Source organism: Callospermophilus lateralis, chromosome 18, assembly GCF_048772815.1.
Source record: "Callospermophilus lateralis isolate mCalLat2 chromosome 18, mCalLat2.hap1, whole genome shotgun sequence".
NCBI classification, from domain to species: Eukaryota; Metazoa; Chordata; class Mammalia; order Rodentia; family Sciuridae; genus Callospermophilus; species Callospermophilus lateralis.
Window position 1 is genome coordinate 60434227 of NC_135322.1, and position 19773 is coordinate 60453999.

General features: G+C 47.4%; 2 protein-coding genes across 3 annotated transcripts in view; one reads left to right on the plus strand and one right to left on the minus strand.

Annotated features, from left to right (window-relative positions):
• Nucleotides 1–19773, plus strand: part of Gan (gigaxonin) — a 383888-nt gene that overhangs the window by 201888 nt on the left and 162227 nt on the right. The gene's annotated exons all lie outside the window — the stretch shown is intronic.
• The window catches only part of Pkd1l3 (polycystin 1 like 3, transient receptor potential channel interacting), an 81925-nt gene that overhangs the window by 21787 nt on the left and 40365 nt on the right, over nt 1–19773 (minus strand). For both annotated transcript variants that reach the window (XM_076838826.2, XM_076838825.2), the window contains exons 20-31: nt 19279–19405; nt 18209–18340; nt 17222–17444; nt 16252–16445; nt 12231–12461; nt 10007–10108; nt 7790–7968; nt 6336–6482; nt 5099–5298; nt 4478–4695; nt 3770–3986; nt 802–1027 (exon numbers count right to left, since the gene is read on the minus strand). In XM_076838826.2, coding sequence (XP_076694941.2) covers nt 802–1027; nt 3770–3986; nt 4478–4695; nt 5099–5298; nt 6336–6482; nt 7790–7968; nt 10007–10108; nt 12231–12461; nt 16252–16445; nt 17222–17444; nt 18209–18340; nt 19279–19405 — 2196 coding nt within the window. The remainder of the gene's footprint in view (nt 1–801; nt 1028–3769; nt 3987–4477; nt 4696–5098; nt 5299–6335; nt 6483–7789; nt 7969–10006; nt 10109–12230; nt 12462–16251; nt 16446–17221; nt 17445–18208; nt 18341–19278; nt 19406–19773) is intronic.

Sequence of the window (19773 nt, forward strand, 5' to 3'; positions counted from 1 at the left end):
GTCCATCTACAACTAAAAAAAATCAACAGACTAGAGTCTGTCAAGTAAAAGCAGTCTCATTCAGGTCTGCTGGAAGAAAGCCCCCCTACTAAACCCTTTACACAGACTTGCTCCATTATTCCCTCATAGCAATCCTAGAAATGGGCTCTATATAATTTTTTTCACTTTTATCATGAAAAATGTCTCATCAAAAATTATCAAGCACAGAAAACCCTAGGTACAGCAATTGATTCCCACATTGTCACCACCTTGACCCGCTATCCCATCTGTCCCTGGCTTCCTTCTCCCTTTATTGGGGAATATTTAAAAATAAGCTCCAGACATAATACAAAATCTAATTACTTCAAAGTGCAACTCAAAAATGATCATTTTCTTACCAAGTTACTATGCCATCATCACAGCTAACAAATGAGTAATAATTCCTCAGTGTCATCTAATAACCTGTCTGTAGTCAAGTTTCACTATTTATCTTAAAAATATATAATTTGTTTTAAGTTTGAAACAGGAGACACCCATTATCACTCCCACTTTACAAGCAAAGGAGGCTCAGAGAGGGACTGGCCCAAGGAGGCACAGCTAGGAAAAAATCCACAAGAAAATGGCTACAAATTGTAAAGTGCTGTGCCCAGGGTTGCAGGTGTCTTCCAAGACAGCTTGGTTCAACATGCTTCCTGCAGGAGTCCCAAGTCCCTTCTGCTTAGAGGGCCCGGGGTGAAAGCATCCTCCTAAGGTTCCTCAGGATAGGATGCCCTCTCCCACAGTCCCCAGGCTGTCCTGCTCGTCACTGGGAAAGCGGGTTACCTGACATATGCTGGGGCCAGGATGCCCAGCTGTCCCCCCAGACAGTCCTTCAAGGTCTGCAGCTGCCTGAGGGCCTGGGCGTGGCTGTGGCGTGGGAAGCCTCCGGGCCCCACCAGTCTCAGCTCTTGCTCCACGTGCTGCAGCTGAAGGTAGAGACACTGCCTGTAGGCGCTGCCCTTCCAGGGACTGCTGGGGGCCAACATGGGCTCCTGGCACTGTGCTTTCTCTGCTGGGAAAAAAGAGAAAGCCATAGCTGAGCTGACGCGGAGCCAGTTCCAGTCAAGATGGCAGCGGGGACAGAGGCAGCTGCACCTCCCTGAGGATCCTAGAGCCATCCCCACCATGGCCTTGTCCCATCTGTAGACACTTCACGTGGTAAGTCGTGAACTCGAAGCATGTCGTCTGTGAGTCTTGATCTTGTTTAAATCATAAAACGGTTCAAACAGAAAAGTGGAGAGTGATAAGAAGAAACCCCACACCCTGACACCCAGCTGCAAAATCAGTTCCCATGTGTTTGCCAGCACCCACCCCACTATCCACATGGATCATTTTGAAGCAAATTCTGAAGTTTGTATCATTTCATTAAATAATTCAGTATATTTATGTAGAAGAGAAGGACTTTAAAAAAATAACCATGGCATTATGAATCTTTAGTAATTAACAATATTCCCATCAAATATCCAATCAGAGCCCAAGACCCCCTGATAATCCCATGAATATTCTTCTATAGTTGCTTTGTTCAAATTTCAGATTTAAAAAAAAAAAGGTTTTGATTTTTTTGCTGTTCTGGGGATAGAACCCAGGACCTGCACATGCAAAACAAGTGCTCTACTACTGGGCTACAAACCCAGATTCTCTGAAACTTTTTAAACATCTTTCGTTGTTTTAAATTGCAAAAGTATCAGATTTCTTGTGAGGAAAAAAAAAAAAAAGACAACAGATTTCCACTATTCCTTTTAAGAGAAGCATGCCTTTTAAGGGAAACGTGGACTCTATAGGTGGAACCAGGCCCCAGTCCCTGGGCAATGGGCTGGAAGGCTGTACCCAGGACATGCTGTCCTGCAGTGAGGGCTGGGCTCTGAACCCCTGTTCATCTTCCCAGAGGGTGTGTGCAGCTGGACACAGGAGATGGCAAAATGGAGCCCTCCCCCCGTGATCCCGTCCCAGTCGCCAGTGAGAGATGAATGGGAATAGTTTGTGTGCAAAGAGAAAACTGCGGTGGGAATGTGTGCCACAGCTAGATCCTTGCCCTGGGCCTCCCTCACTGAAGCCTCAGCTGGAGAGTCCAGCGCCAATGCACTCTATTGCAGGGCTCCTGCTCATATTTCCAAGAAGGTGCCATCCCTACCAATCAAAACAGAACTAATGAAATACCTGCTTTGTGTCAGGTGGTGGGGGGATAAGCCTTCTATATACCTTACAATCTTGTTCAGTCTCACAACTAGCCAAGAAGCCAGGCCGATTAGTGCCCCCATTTTATAGAAGAGGAAACTAAGTCTCAGAGAGGTTGATCAACTTGTCTCAAGTTGCACAGTTGCTATTGCATTGGGAGAGCTTGAGTCAGGCTGTGTCCTTAATTCCAAAGCCTTCCAACTCAGGGCCAAGAGTCCAGTGAAAGCAGAGCCCTGCCAGGATGACCTTCATGACCATGGGGTCAGTGTGGCCTGGCTACAAAGGCCCAAGTGCTACAGTAAGGGGATGGGACTTCATCTGGAGGACAGTGGCTTCCAAAATTCAAGGTGCATGAAAAGCAGCAAGGTGCCTGGCTGTAAATGCACATGACTGGCCTGCCCCTGGAATATTTTATCATAGGGGTTTGGACCAAGGTTATGAATTCAAATCACCCATTCTATAACCCACACTGTGTTCTAAGCAAAGTTGAGACAGTGACAAGTCTGAGTGCTAAGACCCATTACAGCCATGAGGTGAGCAGTTTTGCTGTATCACAGGCTCTTGCCACGATGTTCTGCCTCACCCTAGGCCAAAGCAACAAGGCCAAGCAACCATGGTCTGAAACCAGGAACCTTTTTTCCTTTTAAATTGATTATCTCAGGTATTTTGTCACAGTGATGGAAGCTGACCCAGATGGGAAAAGGATCAAGAGGAGAGTAAGGAGACTGGATCAAACCACAACAAATGCCATATGTAGGACATAAGACAATGTTACTAAATTCTAGCTGGATATTATAGCAAAAGACACTGAATTTGAGATCTCCTATCTCTGCCAAACAAGAGATCAACAAGTGGTAGAGAAGCAATAAAGATATAGTGGCTCCAACTGAGATTTTCCTTGACTTCTTGATTAATTAGGAGGATTGAATAGGTATAGAGAAAAGAACTTTGTCACTCTGTGAATCAATGTCCTTTAATGTGTTCTGCTGCCCTGGTTGCCCATCATCTTGTGTCCTGCCCCACATATTTGAAAGCAGATCTGGGTCAACTCTGCAGCTCTGACACTTTACAGGAAAAGGAACATGGGACACAGAGAACTGAAGCATCCTTCCAAGGTCACAGAACTGGTCACCCCAAGGCAAGGCAAATGGGTGGCTCTCACTTCATGAAGTTTGGGGAACAGAAAGGATGGTGCAGACTTTAAACAATTCTTTACACGATTTATTATTTGGCCATGAGCAGTGAATGTAAGGAGAGGCGTGGTGGCCAAATAGCAGGGGCCCAGAGCCTGGGAGACTTGGGTTGCTCCCCCAAGAAGGATGCTTAAGACAGAACCAAATGTCGGGTGAGAAAAGGCCAAGCAGAGAAAGGGTGAGTGACATTCTAGACTGCAGGGCCAGAGGGGTCCAGGGCATAGTGAAGGCAGCTAGGTGTTGGGAGGACAGCTGGGTGCCTGTGGTGTAGAAAGGGAGGTGACTGCAGTTTGAGCAGAGGCTGGTAAGGGTACCACCCTGTGACCCTCTCCCCTTGGCTCCAGAATTTCGCTTCTCTGGGCACAGAAATGTCCAGGCCTTACCATTCACTTGTACAGATCCAAGAGTAAGTGTAAAAGGTTCTCCTCTCTTTTCAGCCTCTTCCTGGAAGCCCTGCCCCCTTGTGTTCTGTGGACGAATGAGGTCTTCCACCAAAGCCAGGAGGTTGTTGATGTCCATAGAGCCCATCGAGTCTCCACCGACGACTGGCGGTGGCACCTTCAGAGCTTTGAACAGCGAGCTGACAAGTCTGCACACATCCTGCAAGGCAGCCCCGTGGGGTTAGCAGACAGAGCCTCAGGGGAGGGCATGCTGCTTGGGGCAAGGGCACACGCCTGGGCTCAGCAATCGGCATTTGAACCCCACTCTGCCCACTGAGGCATGATCTGGACCTCCCAGGACTTCTGTCCACCACCTCTAACATCTTTTTCTAGGATATAAACTGACTCCCTCCAGGCTGTGTTCCTCAGAGAGGCACATGGGAAATAAAAGCATATCCAGTGCAGAAGGCAGCAGGAGTCTTCCGTGGGCTGCCAGCCTGGGAGGCTGTACCCAGTGGACTATTTCACACAGTAGGTACTCAGAAAGCACATGTGTGTATGGGTACACATTTGTGTGTATATATATGTGTATTAGTTGGTGAATCTTGGCAACTGAGGTTGAAATGGCTTGAGGCTGCTGGGCCCCAGCCCCACCCCCACTTCTGCCTGAGCTAGAGTACCCCCTTGCACAAGCTGAGCTTGAGGGCATGCCTTGGTCACTGCTTCAGGTGTCAGAAGGCCATCCTCCATGGGCTGTGGTGCAGGAGTCAGCTTGGGGGCCCCCCAGTCCTGCTTCCCTGTGGTCTGCTCCTTTGGGACCCGAGGACGGGTGTTTCGAAAGATCTGGACAATCAAGAGGTTGATGGGAAACATGAGGATGGAGCTCTCCAGCCCGATCATCACTTCCTGCCAAGTGAACTCAATTTTACCTGGGAAGAGGGAGGAACAGGGCAAAGGAAGACACAGTCACCAGGAGCCAGGTTCCCTCCACTGCTTCCAGAAGGCGGCTGTGCAGTGAAGGATCAACTGGGCCCTACTCCTGGGATGTCACCTCAAAGCCTTTGGATGTCTTGCCTGGCAAAAGTGGTCTTTGTTTACCCGGGGCTGCGGAACATGTCAGATAGTCTGGGCTGACAGTGTGATTTATGGTGGGCCTGAAGCACATGGTGTCGGCTTAACTCTGGGGGACTGAAGGCTAAGATCATAAGGTGGGTGGCCAGCCATGTCTACATGACTGGCCCTAATAAATCTCTGGATCATAGTGGCATGACTAGCAATGAAGAGTGATGTCCACCAGCCACTAGCTCTGACCATCATGACAGCAGGAATTACCCAAGTCCATCTTTTGCTCAGCTGGGTCCTTGGGGACACCCCAGAACATGATACTGGTCAGCATGGTGCACAGGAGCAGGGAGAAGCAGCAAGACACCCTCTGAACGCGTGTGAAGTTGCTCCGAGCTGAGCCGCTGAAGATGGAATACCAGATGTGTCCTTCCTGGAAGCCCGTGGAGGTTTTCATGAAGAACAGGTGGCTGTGGGCAGGCAGGGAGAGGGGACAGGTGTTTAGAGAGAGAGGAGTGGGAGACCTGGGCTCTCTAGCTGCACGGGATCCCAGCCTGCTCTCTTCTAGCCCTGGGACCTTGGGTGAGGGTGCTAACAGCTGCACCTCAGTTTACTTGTCTGTAACCTTGTGAGGCACTGGGTTCAACTCTCAGTACCATATATAAAAAAATAAAATGAAGGTCCATAAACAACAAATATATATATTAAAAAAATAAATTAGGGCTGGGGATGTGGCTCAAGCGGTAGTGTGCTCGCCTGGCATGCGTGCGGCCCGGGTTCGATCCTCAGCACCACATACAAATAAAGATGTTGTGTCCACTGAAAACTAAAAAATAAATATTAAAAAAATTCTCTCTATCTTTCTAAAAACAATAAAATAAAAAAATAAATTAAACAAAACTTCTTAAAACAAATGTGGATAACAGCAGACCCTACTTTACCACATGGTTGGAAGGATTCAAAGTTGTTATTTTTGTAATGCATTTGGGACAGTAATAGCACACAGGTGAGTGTTTAGTGTTCACACTGTTATTTGGGGTATAGTTTTAGTATAATAAACTATAATATTATTAATTTTGCTATAATTAGATTATTATTAGAGCATGATTAAAAACTCCTAGCTCTGCATTCAAATGGGATTTGGCTTGAGAGAATAAAAATTGTAAGGCAGATTCCCAATAATGGCCCCCAATTTTCAGTAAAAATTCAAATTGTTTCCTGTGAGTATAATAGAGTTTAACCACAGGAGCTGCTCAAGGGCCCAGGCCCTCCAGAGTGCCCAGAACTGAGATTCCTGGGGCAGGCCTGTACTCATTAGTCCATGCCAGTGCCCTCCAGAGCTGTCCAGTACTTTGACCACCACACTGAGGCTTGTGGGTGGGCTGGACTTAGGGGAAAGGTACACAAAGAGAGGGCTAGTGGCCAACAACAGTGATTTTCCATGTCATCCTGATCATTCATCAAATATACTGCTGGGCACCAAGTGCAGCGAAGAAAGAAAAAGAACCTGAATTGTTTCCTATCCTGCTCTGTGGCCACTGGAAACACCTTGTCAAGGACACAGTCTCCAACATTGATGGACAGCCATGAGTTGCAGAGGAAATACCACTTCTGGTCCATCGCCAAGTCATAGACCAGCACCCGGCTCACGTACCTGGAAAAGGGACACGCAGTTGTGAGGATAAGGTGTGGGGAAATGAGACTTCCCTGGGCACCCTGAAGCTTAACACTTTTACAGACCTGAACCCCAAGAACAGGAGCTGCTGGAGAAAGACACTGCATTTCACTTCATTGACTTTGGCACCTTGATCAAAACTGGCCTCCTGTGGGGAGCTGGGGAGCCAGCTCTGGGAGGCTGTGGCTTGGACACAGATGAGCTGCAGGAGGGCACATTTGGAAACTCTTGGCTCTCCCCGTGGCACCTGGTCAGGGCCAGTGTCCAGCCATGAGTGAGTACAGCCAAAGCTGTTGAAAGTGTAGGCAGGTGCAGACAGAACACACTGAAATGACCCTGTCTCACCTTTCTAGCCACACAATCAGGCCACCATCTATCTGGACCTGGGACTTCAAGGGTCTCATCTACCCTGATTGAGGAGGCCTGAGGAGGAAATGGGAGCATCTTGCTTGTCCTGGAGGTCAGCTCCAGCAGCAGCTCTCCCTGTCACTGTACAGCCAGTAAGGACAGTCACAAGAGCAAAATCATTTTCCAGTGTTCACTGCACTGTGCTGAGAGGAGAGGCTCTCCACAGGCATTTCTCATTTCAGGGAGGAAGGCCCATCAGGGGTGTAAGTCACTATGCCAGGGTCATGTGACTAACACCTAGGGATGCAGGGCCTGGAGTGAACAAGACCTGTGACCCAAACCAGAGCTCTCCATGGGCCTGTTATTAGACTGCATTGCAGCTGGACCTCAACCCTGCCCATCCTGCTCCCTTTCCTCCTTCCCAGGTCTGATCCTGGACCCCTTAATAGATACCCAACACACTCATCTCCATCTCAGAGTCTGCTTCCCAGGAACCACCCAATGGCTGAGGCTCATAAGGGGCAGATATTTAATCCCTTGGTTTAATTAAAGAAAGTGGTGTAAATGGTGGGTTACTCTAAAGCCTCCATCTGCTGATGGCAAGGCAGGCTGACACCATTCATTTAGGTCACTAGTTTGGGCCTCAGACATAATGGGGAAGACCTTGTTCTGAACTTGCCACAAGTGTCAGATTGTTGCTGTAGAAGGGTGAAGGGTAGGCTAAGCCTGGATACCAGGGCTGTGACTTCCAGTCCTCTTGCTCCCGATCTGGTTTGTGTGGATCATGAACCAGGTGGTCCTTCTGACCCCGGTTTCCTCATTGAAATAGAGGTCCATTCTGCATATTTTTCGGAGGCTTATGAGGGCCAAGAAGGCAACAAATGTGCCTTCACAGCCTGGACTGTGAAGGTCCTCATGGTTTGCTTTCTCTGACTCACCAGGATGGCTGGTCCCCTGAGTTATCATGCCACAGCCTGAGGCTCCGCAGTTCTCCAAGAGGGAACAGGGTAGAAAGCAAGAAGACATCCACACCTCCTCGCTCAAAAACTGGGGAATCAGGGTCTGACAGGTGATGGGGCTCACTCTCTCCATCCAGGCCATAGAGGGTGACAGTCACCTGAAATCCAGAGATCAAGAGTGGCCATCTTCACTTGGGGACTGAGTCCTGCTGGCCTTGCTTAATTGGGGTGGCTAGAAACCAACAAAAACCAATGAAGCACAACCCTTTTACCTTTTCCTCTCCTCCCGTTTTTGACCTGCCTGTTTTTCAGTTGAATGCAGATCTGGGGTGGCCCTATCTGCATTCATGTCTTCAAGATTAATTAAGTTAATTTTAAAAAATGGTTCCTGGCAACATTTTCGAACTTCTCATATGTTTATTTGTAAGGGCTGTAGGGCAAGAAATGGTTTCCTTCCTGTTCTAATTGTCTTTTCAGTGCTTCTGAGTACCTGGCTCTGGGAGTGAATAAAGGAGTAACCACTGCTTCGAGAACACATACTCCCAGGGCCACTTTAGAGCTACCAAGTAAGAATAGTGCAGATTGGACCCAGGAATCTGTTTTTCTGAAGCTATCCAGGAAGTGCTGATCGGCAGTGCCTGGTTTTCTGAAACAAAAATAGCATCGCAGCAGATCCTGCCTGTGCTGCCTGCAGCCCTCAGCCTCACACAGGTAGTGCTCCCTGCACTGCATCCAACCGCCACCCCTGGCAGCTCTTTCCCCAGGGACTTTCTTTGGCTGTTAGAACCAAAGAAAAGCCAGAGAATGAATGGCCCACACATGCTGTTCTCATTGTGGGAGGTGGCTGACCAGTGCCTCAGTTCCCTCCTCTCTCAGATGGGATATTCTGGGGACACATGTTTGTCACTATTTTTGAGTCCCCCAGTAGCCTTAGACTCAGGTGCCCACAGAGATAACCAGTTTGATCAGGTACCTTTCATCGCCTGCCTGCCTTCCCCTGTATGACTTCCTACTCCCCTACTCTCATTCCCTGGGACTCCGTCTCTGATGAATTATTTGCACTTCAATTCTTGTGTCAGAGTCAGCTTCTATAGGAGTGTTTTCCCACCTCCACCATTGACATGGGAGCCAGATGCCCTAAACCTTGCCAACTGTCCCCTCAGAGGCAAGATCACCCCAGTGGAGAGCCACTACCCTAGGGAAACCCAATTAAGACAATATGCCTGAGAATTGGGGTTTTTCATTCCCCTCCTATTGAGGTCAACTATTTAGCATCCAACAGAAATGAGATGGATAGTTCGTTGGCTGTATGAAAGTGATTCCTAGTACTTATGTTGGGTCAGACAGCTGATCTAAGACCTAAGATACAGCGATAAATAAAAGTTTTAAATTTAAAAAATAAAATAAATACACATAAATAAAAAATATAATTAAAAAAATAAACAGAGAAATACCCTACTCTCATGAAGCCTGATTTCATTTTCTAAAACAATGGAATTTTCCCCAGGACTGTGTACACAGTGATGATGGTTCCCAAACTGCACCATGGACCCCGCAGTGTCAGTAAGGGAACATGGAGGCGGCTGCAGGGGATGATGTATTCTGGCGAGGGAACCAGCAAGGAATATAAGACATTACAAAGACAGCCCACATGCACTCCATCACTGAACTCGAGGACTTCAGAGAGCCTGTAAGTAGCAGAAATATTTTCTTCAATAGCCCTGATCAGCTGCTGGAGGACAGGCAGCTCTGCAGACTGCTGAGCCCTAGTCCAGCTGTCAGCCCGTTGAGTGTAATTCAAGATTTTTCCTTCCTTCCATTTCCCCTTCTCTTCCACACATTATTTCCCATTTTTCCTTGGTAAATTTACCGAGTGATTACCTCCTCTGTGGGTAAACTTGCTTTTGGTCAACAAACTGAAAGTCAGCATGATTCTTTGGGAGAAGGGAGAGATGAACAGCTAGACCCAGGGCTCCCTGAACCACTCCTCCTCCTCATTTTAAATATTGGGGCTTAAGGTCATATTTTGTATGACAAAAAATATTATTATTTTTTCTAAGATAAAAAAAAAGAAAAGAAAAACTAGGAAAATATTCCAAGAACACAAATCCAGTGTGCTAAAGTCACTGTAGCAGAGCAAGCACTTGGATGGGTGGGACATGCAGATCAGTCCATGGGTCTCCGGTGGTGAGGTACCTTTGAGGACGTGGCTGCCCCTCGCCGGTGTCCTGTGTAGACTGTCACCAGGTAGTGGTACTGGGCAAAGGGATCATTGTCCTCCAGCACTGTGATCTTCACCTGAACAGAAGGACAGTGGTAAGAGGACCCTACCTAAAACATTTACCCATCACACACCAGCCAAGAATGAACCGGGCCCTCATGAAAATTAAAGGGCAAAAATAAAATTATGTATGCTATTTATCATTCCATCTGGTGAGAGCTGTACCTTATAAAAGCAGGGTTTTAAGTAAAAAATGTTGGCAAAAATGAAAAAGTTTAGGTTGCATTCCTTAATAATCATGACCCTATGTGGTTAAATTGGAAGTGAACTTGGCACTAATCTGAGAACATTCACATTTGAGCTAGTAAACCATACAAGCTCTTTTCACATGTAATTTCTCTTAACATTGTAACCAGATTTGCTTCTGAGGTAATTTGAAAAGAATGAAATGTTAAAATAGTTTATCAAAAAACAAAAACAAGGTCAACAATCTGGAGTTGATCAGAGGCTGTAGTGACCCCTGAGACGTGCTGCTCAGGTTTCCCTGCAGTGGGAGGCTTGTTCCTAGGCACTGTTGTCAAAGACACAGTGGTCACCTCTTTGAAGTGGTGCCTCCTGAGGCACCTGGCATCCAGTGACTTCTCTGTGAAGTGCCTGGGTGTGATCAAGACCTGGGCCTCTCAGCTGGCCATGGTGATGCACACTTGTAATCCCAGCAGCTCAGGAGGCCAAGGCAGGAGGATTGTGAGTTAAAAGCTAGCCAGCAATTTAGTGAGGCCCTAAGCAACTTAGTGAGACCCTGACTCAAAAAAATAAAAAACGGGCTGAGAATGTGGCTCAGTGGTTAAATGCCCCTGGGTTCAATCCCTGGTACCAAAAAATAAAAATAAAATAAACACTTGGAGTCTGCTTTCTGGGAACCAACCTGCAGCTGAGGCACTTAAATATTAATGTTTAACCCTTGAGTGAATCAGAACAGTTGCATGAAATGCTGAAACTATTGTCTTACTAAGTGTTACCCTGTTACCATCCTGAGTGGTGCTGCTAGGGAGGAGGGCTGAGGAATGGAGAGGTTGCAGAGCTCTGCTACCGTGCAACTTTGCATCCACTTCTGTGTTACCTTAACTATTGAAGCCCTGTCATGAGTACAACATGATGCATATGTGGGAAAATTAACACTACTGTCATTTCAAACCATTTGTTGCATAACTGCTATTGTTTGGCCATGCTTCTATCCTCAGACTGGTCCTATGCTCAGGGAGAATCTAAGTTTACATCCCAGCTCCTGCCTGATGACTTTTAGCCAATTAATTGACAGCTTGGTCATTTGCTACCTCCTCTTGAAGATGATAGGAGTACTGTGCAATAGAGGATATACTCAGCAAGTTTGGGGTGTTCAGACCTTACATATTCCAAAGAAAGGATCGGCCATTGTATAGATCCTGGGAGGTCATGACTAAGTTCTTGGGAAATCCTGTGTGATAAGAGAGCTTTTGTGTTTCTGGGGCATGGGCCAGGCCAGATAGCCTATGCCCAGTGTGACATGTGGCAGGAACTTTGGGCCATGCTCTACCAGGCTGACTTTGTTGAGGGACACTGGAGAACCAGTACCTGAGGTCAGTCAGATGGATGCTCCCTACCTCTGTGGCTGACTTCCAGTCAAACCCAGGACACCACGCTCAGGTGAGCTTTCCTGTTGGCAGAACTCCCCATGTGCTGTCACACGGCATGACTGGGAGAGTTAAGTCCCATCTGTGGACTTGCCAGGAAGGAACAAACAGAAACTGTGCCTGTCTCTCCTTTGCCCCTGCTCATTTTAACCTGCATCCTTTCACTGTAAGAACCCCTAACCATGAGCTCAACCACTTTTCTGAACTCAATGAGTCTTTCTACAAACCATTGAACTTGAGGATAGTCTGGGACTCCCAGCAACAGTACCTTTCTCATTAGGCTGCTGTGTTACATGGGAGTAAACTAGTCCTCAGTAAACAATCAGCATTGTATTCCTGACAATTTGATAAAAAGGGACATTTTTGTAGATAAAGAGGCTGAGGGGCCAGTTTGCTTGAGATGACCCTAGGGGCTAAAGCCTGGCTTAGCAGTTAGCTCTCAGCAGCTCACCCAGGCTCTCCCCCTGAGGCCCCTGCAAGGGGTGTCCCCTTACTCCACCCTCCCATGCCCTGGAGCACACAGCCTCACCTTAGCTTGATCTTGCGCATCCTTTCTCCTGGCCCAGATCACCACCAGCACATAGACCACACAGAGGCATCCAACGGTGGTCACCACCACAGGGTTGTCCTCAAAGGTGGCAAAAAGCTCAGCAGTCTGGTGAACATCGACAGCATTGGGCATCACCAGGAAGGTGCTTCCGAAGAAGGTGAGGTGGTTGCAGAGGCAATGGGTCTGGGAGGGGGTGGTCCGCGGCCCCACCTGCAACCCCCAAGAGACCATGGGTAAAAATGCTTGGGAGCTCATCCCTGACTCCCTTATGCCCACGAGAAAAAAAAAAAATGTCCATCTTGGGGTGGACCCTCCGCAATCAGCCTTCTGTGTCCACAAACTCAGTCAACCTCAGCTGGGGGAGGGAGCAGGGAAGCTCACCTGTATTGAACAGGTAGACTTTTCCTTGTCATTATCCTCTAAGCAATGAGGCATGACAATGATCATGTACCATTTTAGTTATATTAGGTAATATCCTGAGTAATCTAAATATGGTCTAAGGCACACATGAAGATGCGTATCAGTTATGTGCAAATACTACATCTTTTTATGAGGGACTAGAGCTTCCGAGGGTTTCAGTTTCCACAGGGAGTCCTGGAATTCATCTCTGTTGGATACTGTTGACAACTGTACTAGGGTGTGGAGCCTCAGGATTCCTTTGGGCTTTTTTATATTAAAAATTAATTTTAGGTCTGGGGGCATAGCTCAATAGCAGAGCATGTGCCTAGCATGTGTGAAGCCCCGGGTTCAGTCTCTACCACTGCAAAAAAAAAAAAAAAAAAAGTTATTTTCCAAATTCAGAGGACATTATTTCTAGCAAGCATCTTCATAGCCACATTCTCAATGTGTAGCTCTGAACATCCTGACATCCTGCCTTGCCTATTTAGAGACATGTCGCAGGTGAAATTTGTCCCTACCCCCAGAAATAACCTTTTTTTTTTTTGCAAATTTGGGTGTGTGCCTCCAACCCTCAGTGCACCTGATGCTCTTTCAAAAAAATTAATAGATAAACCCCACAACTCAGTACTGCCCTTTTATTCCAAGGTCCATCTCAGGATGGAGGGGTTAGAAGACTGGCATCTGGAAAGTTCTCTACTCAAGCACCAGTTGAAGAAGAACCTTCCACAGCCCTGTTTTATGACCCAAAGGTAACTCTTGTCTCTTTCCTTTTTTTTTTTTTTCTTTTTTGGTACTGGGGCTTGAACCCAGAGACACTTTACCACTGAGCTATTTCCCCAGCCCCTTTTTATTTTCTTTTTGAGCCAGGGTCTTGATAAGTTGCTGAGGGTCTTGCTAAGTTGCCCAGTATAGCCTCCAACTTAGGATTCTCCTGCCTCAGCCTCTCAAGTCATTGGCATTACTATTGTGCATCACTGCACCCACCATCTCTTTCCCTTAATGAGCCACCAGCAAGTCCCACATGTGGGCACAGTGCCAAATATTCATTAGAATTTCTGGTGGTTGTTAGTGCTGTGGTTGCTCATTGTTTTTCTCATTGTTTCCTAAACCTAGTCATCATTTGGCAAGAGCTGTGGGTCTCACGTGAACACCTGTCACGCCTCGAAGGAATGGGGCTGGTTTCAGAGAAGAGACTCGGCAGGTGCCAATGATAAGACCTCAGTGCTGGTGCCTAGAGACTAGTCTTGATTTAGGCCCAACATCTTTCCGTTGAGGGTTTCCATAAAGACCTTGAGGTCAGTGGCTTTCCCAGCTTTTTTCCAGCACAGGGTTTTTTTCTCTTTCTGACAGATCTGGGGATCCAACCCAAGGCCTTGTGCACACTAGACAAGCACTTTACCACTAAGCCACACCCCCATAAGGTCCCTTTGAACATCAGTGAGTAATCTGTGGACCCTCCTGTGACCACAGTTGCACCTTTGATAAATGAATATCAGACCCCTTGTGATGATTCTGCCTTTATCCTATAAAGGTCCTGAGGTTCAGACCTTTCTTTGGCTATTTAGAGAATTCAGTGGTTTTCCATTCACTCTTGAAAACCCATTTACTTATTTACAACTCTGCAATGAACTCTGTATAATGATCTAATGTCTCTATGTCTGTGTCTGTAATGAGCATCAAGTCCACCATTGGATTAATCATGATTTTTGGTCCATATATACTCCCACACATGACCTCTGAACATCCATGGTTTTATATGCCTGCATTTGTAGGTTCATTTTTTAATAGCATAATAAGCAATGCATGTAAGAACTTACTACTGTAATCAAAAGCTAAAAATCTTCCAGTAATAGGTTTAGCTAAGTAGTCTTCCCCCAACCCATTCCCAACCGCCTCCCAACCACTATCTCAAGCCCTTGGTCATTGTGTCCTTGATTTCTGTTTTACAGCATTGTTATCAACTAATCAGTGTTTAACACAGCAATTACTTTAACCTTTGGAGCACCCACTGAGTGCCAGGCACCATACTTAGTATTTTACACCCCTAAGCCCACCCACCTCTATGTGGCAGCTATCCCTCATTCCCATTTTAGGATAGGTAAGCTTAGAGAAGTGGGGTGACTTATCCAAGCCACACTGCTAATGTAGGAAATGAACCTAAGTCTATCTGATGGCAGAGTCCACATCCCCAGCCCCAACACCATCCTGACACCTTGATCCCCAGGCCTTTGAGGATATCTCTTGTGGGTATTTCATGCCTTCCTGGAATACGCTGGCTTCAGAAAAGATGACACACACCCAGGGCTGGTTCCTGAGGCTCAGAGGCTTGCATGGGGAGTGTGGGGAGCCTGCTTTCTCTTGGACATCTCCATGTGCCCCTTCTTCCTACTGTTTTGGAGGCTCTCTGAATGTGGCAGCCCAAAGCCAGGGCAGAAATTGACAAGGCAGTGGAAGCCACCCAGGAGGAGCTCACTCTGAGTCCCTCTGTGGCTCTGGTGGGACATGGCTTCTTAGGGCCCTTGTGACAGTTGTTAATAGACATGTGCCATTTGCTTCTTGTCTGTGTCCTCTGCTAGACTGAGAGCTCATTGGGTCTTCTCACCATATCCCTATTGCCAGGTCATGGTGTACATTCAGTGAACAAAAGAAAGAAGGTGCATGTGGTCTATGTTGGGACAGGTGATAGATTCAATTCCACATGGAGGCCGCTGACCTTGGGAAGGGCACGGAATTTAGTGGAAGTCCAACAGAAAAGGTTCTGATAACTGCAAGGCCAATGTCTGTCTTCAGGACATTGTCACAGACCTCAACTCCCTGGGGGCAGAGCTGAGTTGACCTGAGACAGGTGTTTGATTGCAATTAATAAAGCCATGTGCCACCTGGGGCTTAGCAGGACTCACTGAGTGCTGGGGAAGTGGCACCACTTATTACTGAGGTTGTGCTCTGGACAGAAGGACCTGGCCTTGAGTCCCAGCTCCTCCACATATTAGGTGTGGGATTTGAGGCAACTTAGTTGAGTCTCTAGAGCTTTTGTTTTATTGTCTGAAAAAGTGGAATAACAACTCTCTTGAAGTTCATTATGAAGAGTTGACAAGCTAATGCAAGTAAGCACAGAACACTGTGCTTGGAACAGGATAAGGGGTGCAGCAATGAGTTCATTTCCTCAGAAATGACCTCGGCCTCTTCCATCAACTCTATGTCACGAGGCCCTTCTGGGTCACTCATCCACTTGTTCAATGATCATTTGTCCCCAGTAGTGAACAAAGCACAGCATCCCGGCCCCTGGGGCACCCAGTGCCCTGTGGGAATCAGATATCATTTAAGTGACAGGCAGAGGCCAAAGACTACCTGCTCAGCAGTCTGCAGGAGGAGCATGCCCTGTGTTTACAACAGGAGATATGACCTAGTCACACTCAAGATCAGTTTTCTTGAGGAAGCAGTGCTTAGGCGAAGGCAAGGGGGCATTCTGGGCACAGGAATGGTACATGCAAAGCCCCTGGAGGGGCATGAGACACCATACCAGAAGCAACAAGAAGGGACCTACAGGAGCCAGACACTCCCTTCCAGCCCACCTTGTCTTCTTTTTGCTCCCTTTCCTTACCCGACATCCAGAGTTGTCCCAAGTCTCCTGGACCTCATCCCAGAACACACAATGGGATAGGAAGGTGGTAATGCTGACAGTGAGATTCCCACCAGGGGCAGGCTCCAGGTCAGACTCAGGGACCACTGTCAAATAATAGAGACCTTCTCCAAAGGGCAGGTCCTCTGGGCCCAGGATCCATGTGGACAGCTCATCTGTAAGAAGAGGCTTTGGTCACCCAGAAGCCTCACTGAGACTGGAGCTGGTATCATGGGAGAAGGGGGACCAAGATGACAGGGTAGGGAAACACCCTGAAGTTCTCTCCCTTGTCCTAGGAGGACTGTTACCTCCTGATAACAGGAACACAGAAGAGGCACCCCTGGTCAGTGTATAGAACACATCAGAAAGACAGGGGTCACATGCTAGTTCTGTTCCTTGTTGGTATGTGGGATCTTGGATCAGTTACTTAACCTCTCTATTATTATCTTCACTCCAAGAGTTGACAGTTGCCACTGCCACCTCACTGCACTGAGGTCAGTTCTGTGCATGCTTAACAGCACCTTCGGGGCACATAGCAAATACTCACCTAATTTTGGCAAAAAAATAATACCACCACCAACAAAAACAAGCTACTTAAAAATGTGGCACTTAGGGCTGGGGATGTGGCTCAAGCGGTAGCGCGCTGGCCTGGCATGCGTGCGGCCCGGGTTCGATCCTCAGCACCACATACAGACAGAGATGTTGTGTCCGCCAAATACTAAAAATTAATATTAAAATTCTCTCTCCCTCTCTCTCCTCTCTCTCACTCTTTCTTAAAAAAAAAAAAAGTGGCACTTAGTTTTTTCTTTGCTTTTCCCCTCATGGCTTCTGATCCTCACAATTAAACTAAGATGCCTGGGAGGGTCCCCAAGAAGAGGACATAGGATTGGGAGACTAAGGGGGAGTCATTCCTAAGAAGCAGCTCAAGAAATAGCCCAGGGATCAGGGCTACCTGGAGCAGACACCGGTGGCAAATGAGTTTGGGCATCGAAGCTGGTCTTGTTGGGGTGGTAGCCGTAGCCCAGGCTGAGTGTGAGTGGGACTCTGGGTCTGCAGTGCAGCTGGATGCCCAGAGCTGCGTCCTTTGATGTCACGTTCACCCACAGAGCTTCAGAGCTGGTCAGGCTCAACACAGTTGGCTCACTGTGTCCTTCCACAGGCCGGGGCAGCAGGATCTGCCATCAGAAACAATCAGATCAAGAGAAGGAAATGCCAGCCAGGCAGCATGAGGGCTTCAGTGTAGAACTGTGCAGGGCAAGGCCCGGGAGCTGAAACCAGTTCTGCTTGTGGTGTTAGTTTCCTATGGTTTCCACCTCAGATGACCACAGACCGGGTAGTGTAAACCAATGCAAATTTGTTATCTCAGGATCCTGGAGATCAGAAGTCTGAACTCAGCTTCACAGGGCTAAAATTGGCAGGGTTGGTGCCTCTGCAGGCTCTAAGGGAAAATCCACATCCTGGCCTTTTCCAGCTTTAAGAGGCCACCTGCATCCCTTGGCTTGTGGGCCCTTGCCTCATGTCACTCCAACCTCTTGCTTCTGCTATCAAATCACCTTTTCCTCTGGGGTAGTCAATACCCACTTCTGCTCACTCTTATAAGATCCCTTGTGTTTCCACTGGGCTCACTTAGTAATCCAGGCCAATGTCCCCTCCTCAAGATCCTTAACTCAGTCACATCTGCAAAGTCCCTGGGAACATATTCACAGGCTCCAGGGATAAGGTTTCATATAACCAAGAAAACTTGCTATATACCCAAATGTTGGTAAATGATCACATATTTGTAGTTGCAAGTTAAATACAATGGTTAAGGTAGGGTAAGGGTCATTTTAAATAATTCTCTTCTTTAACCACTGTTTTCATAACTGGACAACTTTTGATCCTTCCAGGTTGGAAAATGAAACAGAGTGCCATCTGGATCTGACTGCACTTCAACTTCTACCTCGATATTCTCTGATAGGTTCTTTACAGGGAGGAGCTGTCCACTAGGGCTGGTCAGACGAAGGCCACCGACAGTTCCGCTGACATCAAAGTGACTTCCAGCCTGGAAGGGGCTCTTTGGGAAACTCATCATCTGAAACCAAGAGCAGGGAGCATTGGCTAAAGCCTGGAGGGGCTGGAGGTAAACAGTTCCTTCATGAATGATGAAGTCCTAAGAGGGCGCAAATAGCCCTTGCCCTATGGATGGTGGGGGGACCTTGCCTCAGCTGCTGCTTTTCAAGGTATGTTTCTGGCCTCCGAGGGTGGCCCTGGAGAGCTCAAATCAGACTTGCTTTGGCTGAGCAGTTACTAGACTATAAAACCATCCAAATCATCCTTCCCTCAAAGGCAGTATAGTCTGACCGCCATATTTTGGGTTCTGCTCTATAGATTCAACTCACTGTGGATCAAAAGTATTTTTTTAAAAGTCACATCTGGACTAAACAGGTACAGACTTTTTTCTTGTCATTATTCCTTATAATACAGTCTAACAACCATTTACGTAGCATTTGCATTGTGTCAACTTTTGCAAGTAATCACATGTGATTTAACGTACCTGGGAGGATGCGCATAGATCACATGCAAATACTATGCCATTGGGCGTCCACAGATTTTGATATTCACAGGGAGTCCTAGAAACGGCCCCAATGACATCAAGGGATGACAGTCAGTCTCTAAGGGGAAGACTGGTCTGCTCTCTCTAGGTACAGGGAGTTGGTAGTTTGCTGGGCCTTAATTTGGGGATGGGAAGGGCCCTGGTCTTGCCAGTTCCTAGTTATGGAGCTCAACCTAGAGAGCTCTCTTTCCAATGATTATTGGAGAAACAGGATGGACCTGGGTATCCAGAGCTGTAGGACTGAATCTCAGCTCTACCCCTTACTGTGACTTTGGCAAGTCTTTGAACCTCATCTATAAAATAAGCATAATATATTATGTAACTGACAGGGCTGCTAGCCACATAAATGAGCAAACACCGTGACAGCACTTTGTGAACTATAAAGGGCTGACCCAAAGAGGTTATTGCTATGTTACCCTTATATCCACGGGCGACTGGCTGCCCTCTGTAGAGAAGAGGGGGGCCACAGCAGGCAGAGTGAAGGCCACAGAGTTAGCAGCAGCAACGTGCACTGGGGAGCCTTGCCGACTCCGAGGGTATATTCTGGCCACAGGATGGGAAAAGACAGAGGAGAAAGTCAGGAAGATTCTACACCTTCTGCCCTGCAGGGAGCCCAGCTTTACCAGCAGAGAGGGCAGCTATATTTTGATGCCTTTAGAAAGTTCTACATGTTTGAGCCAGTAGATGTGGCACCAAAGGCATCTGGTCCCCTGTGCTGGACTGGAGACTCCATGAGGACAGGGCTTTGGCCAGGTTTTTCATTGCTGTACCCCCTCAATTCCTACAACAAATATTTCTGAATGAATAAATGAGCACAGATGTAGACATTTTCCAGGTTTATCTCCCCCACCTCCCTCAACCTTTCATGTCATAGGCTCCCAGCCCCATCTTTCCTGGTCATTGACCTTGTC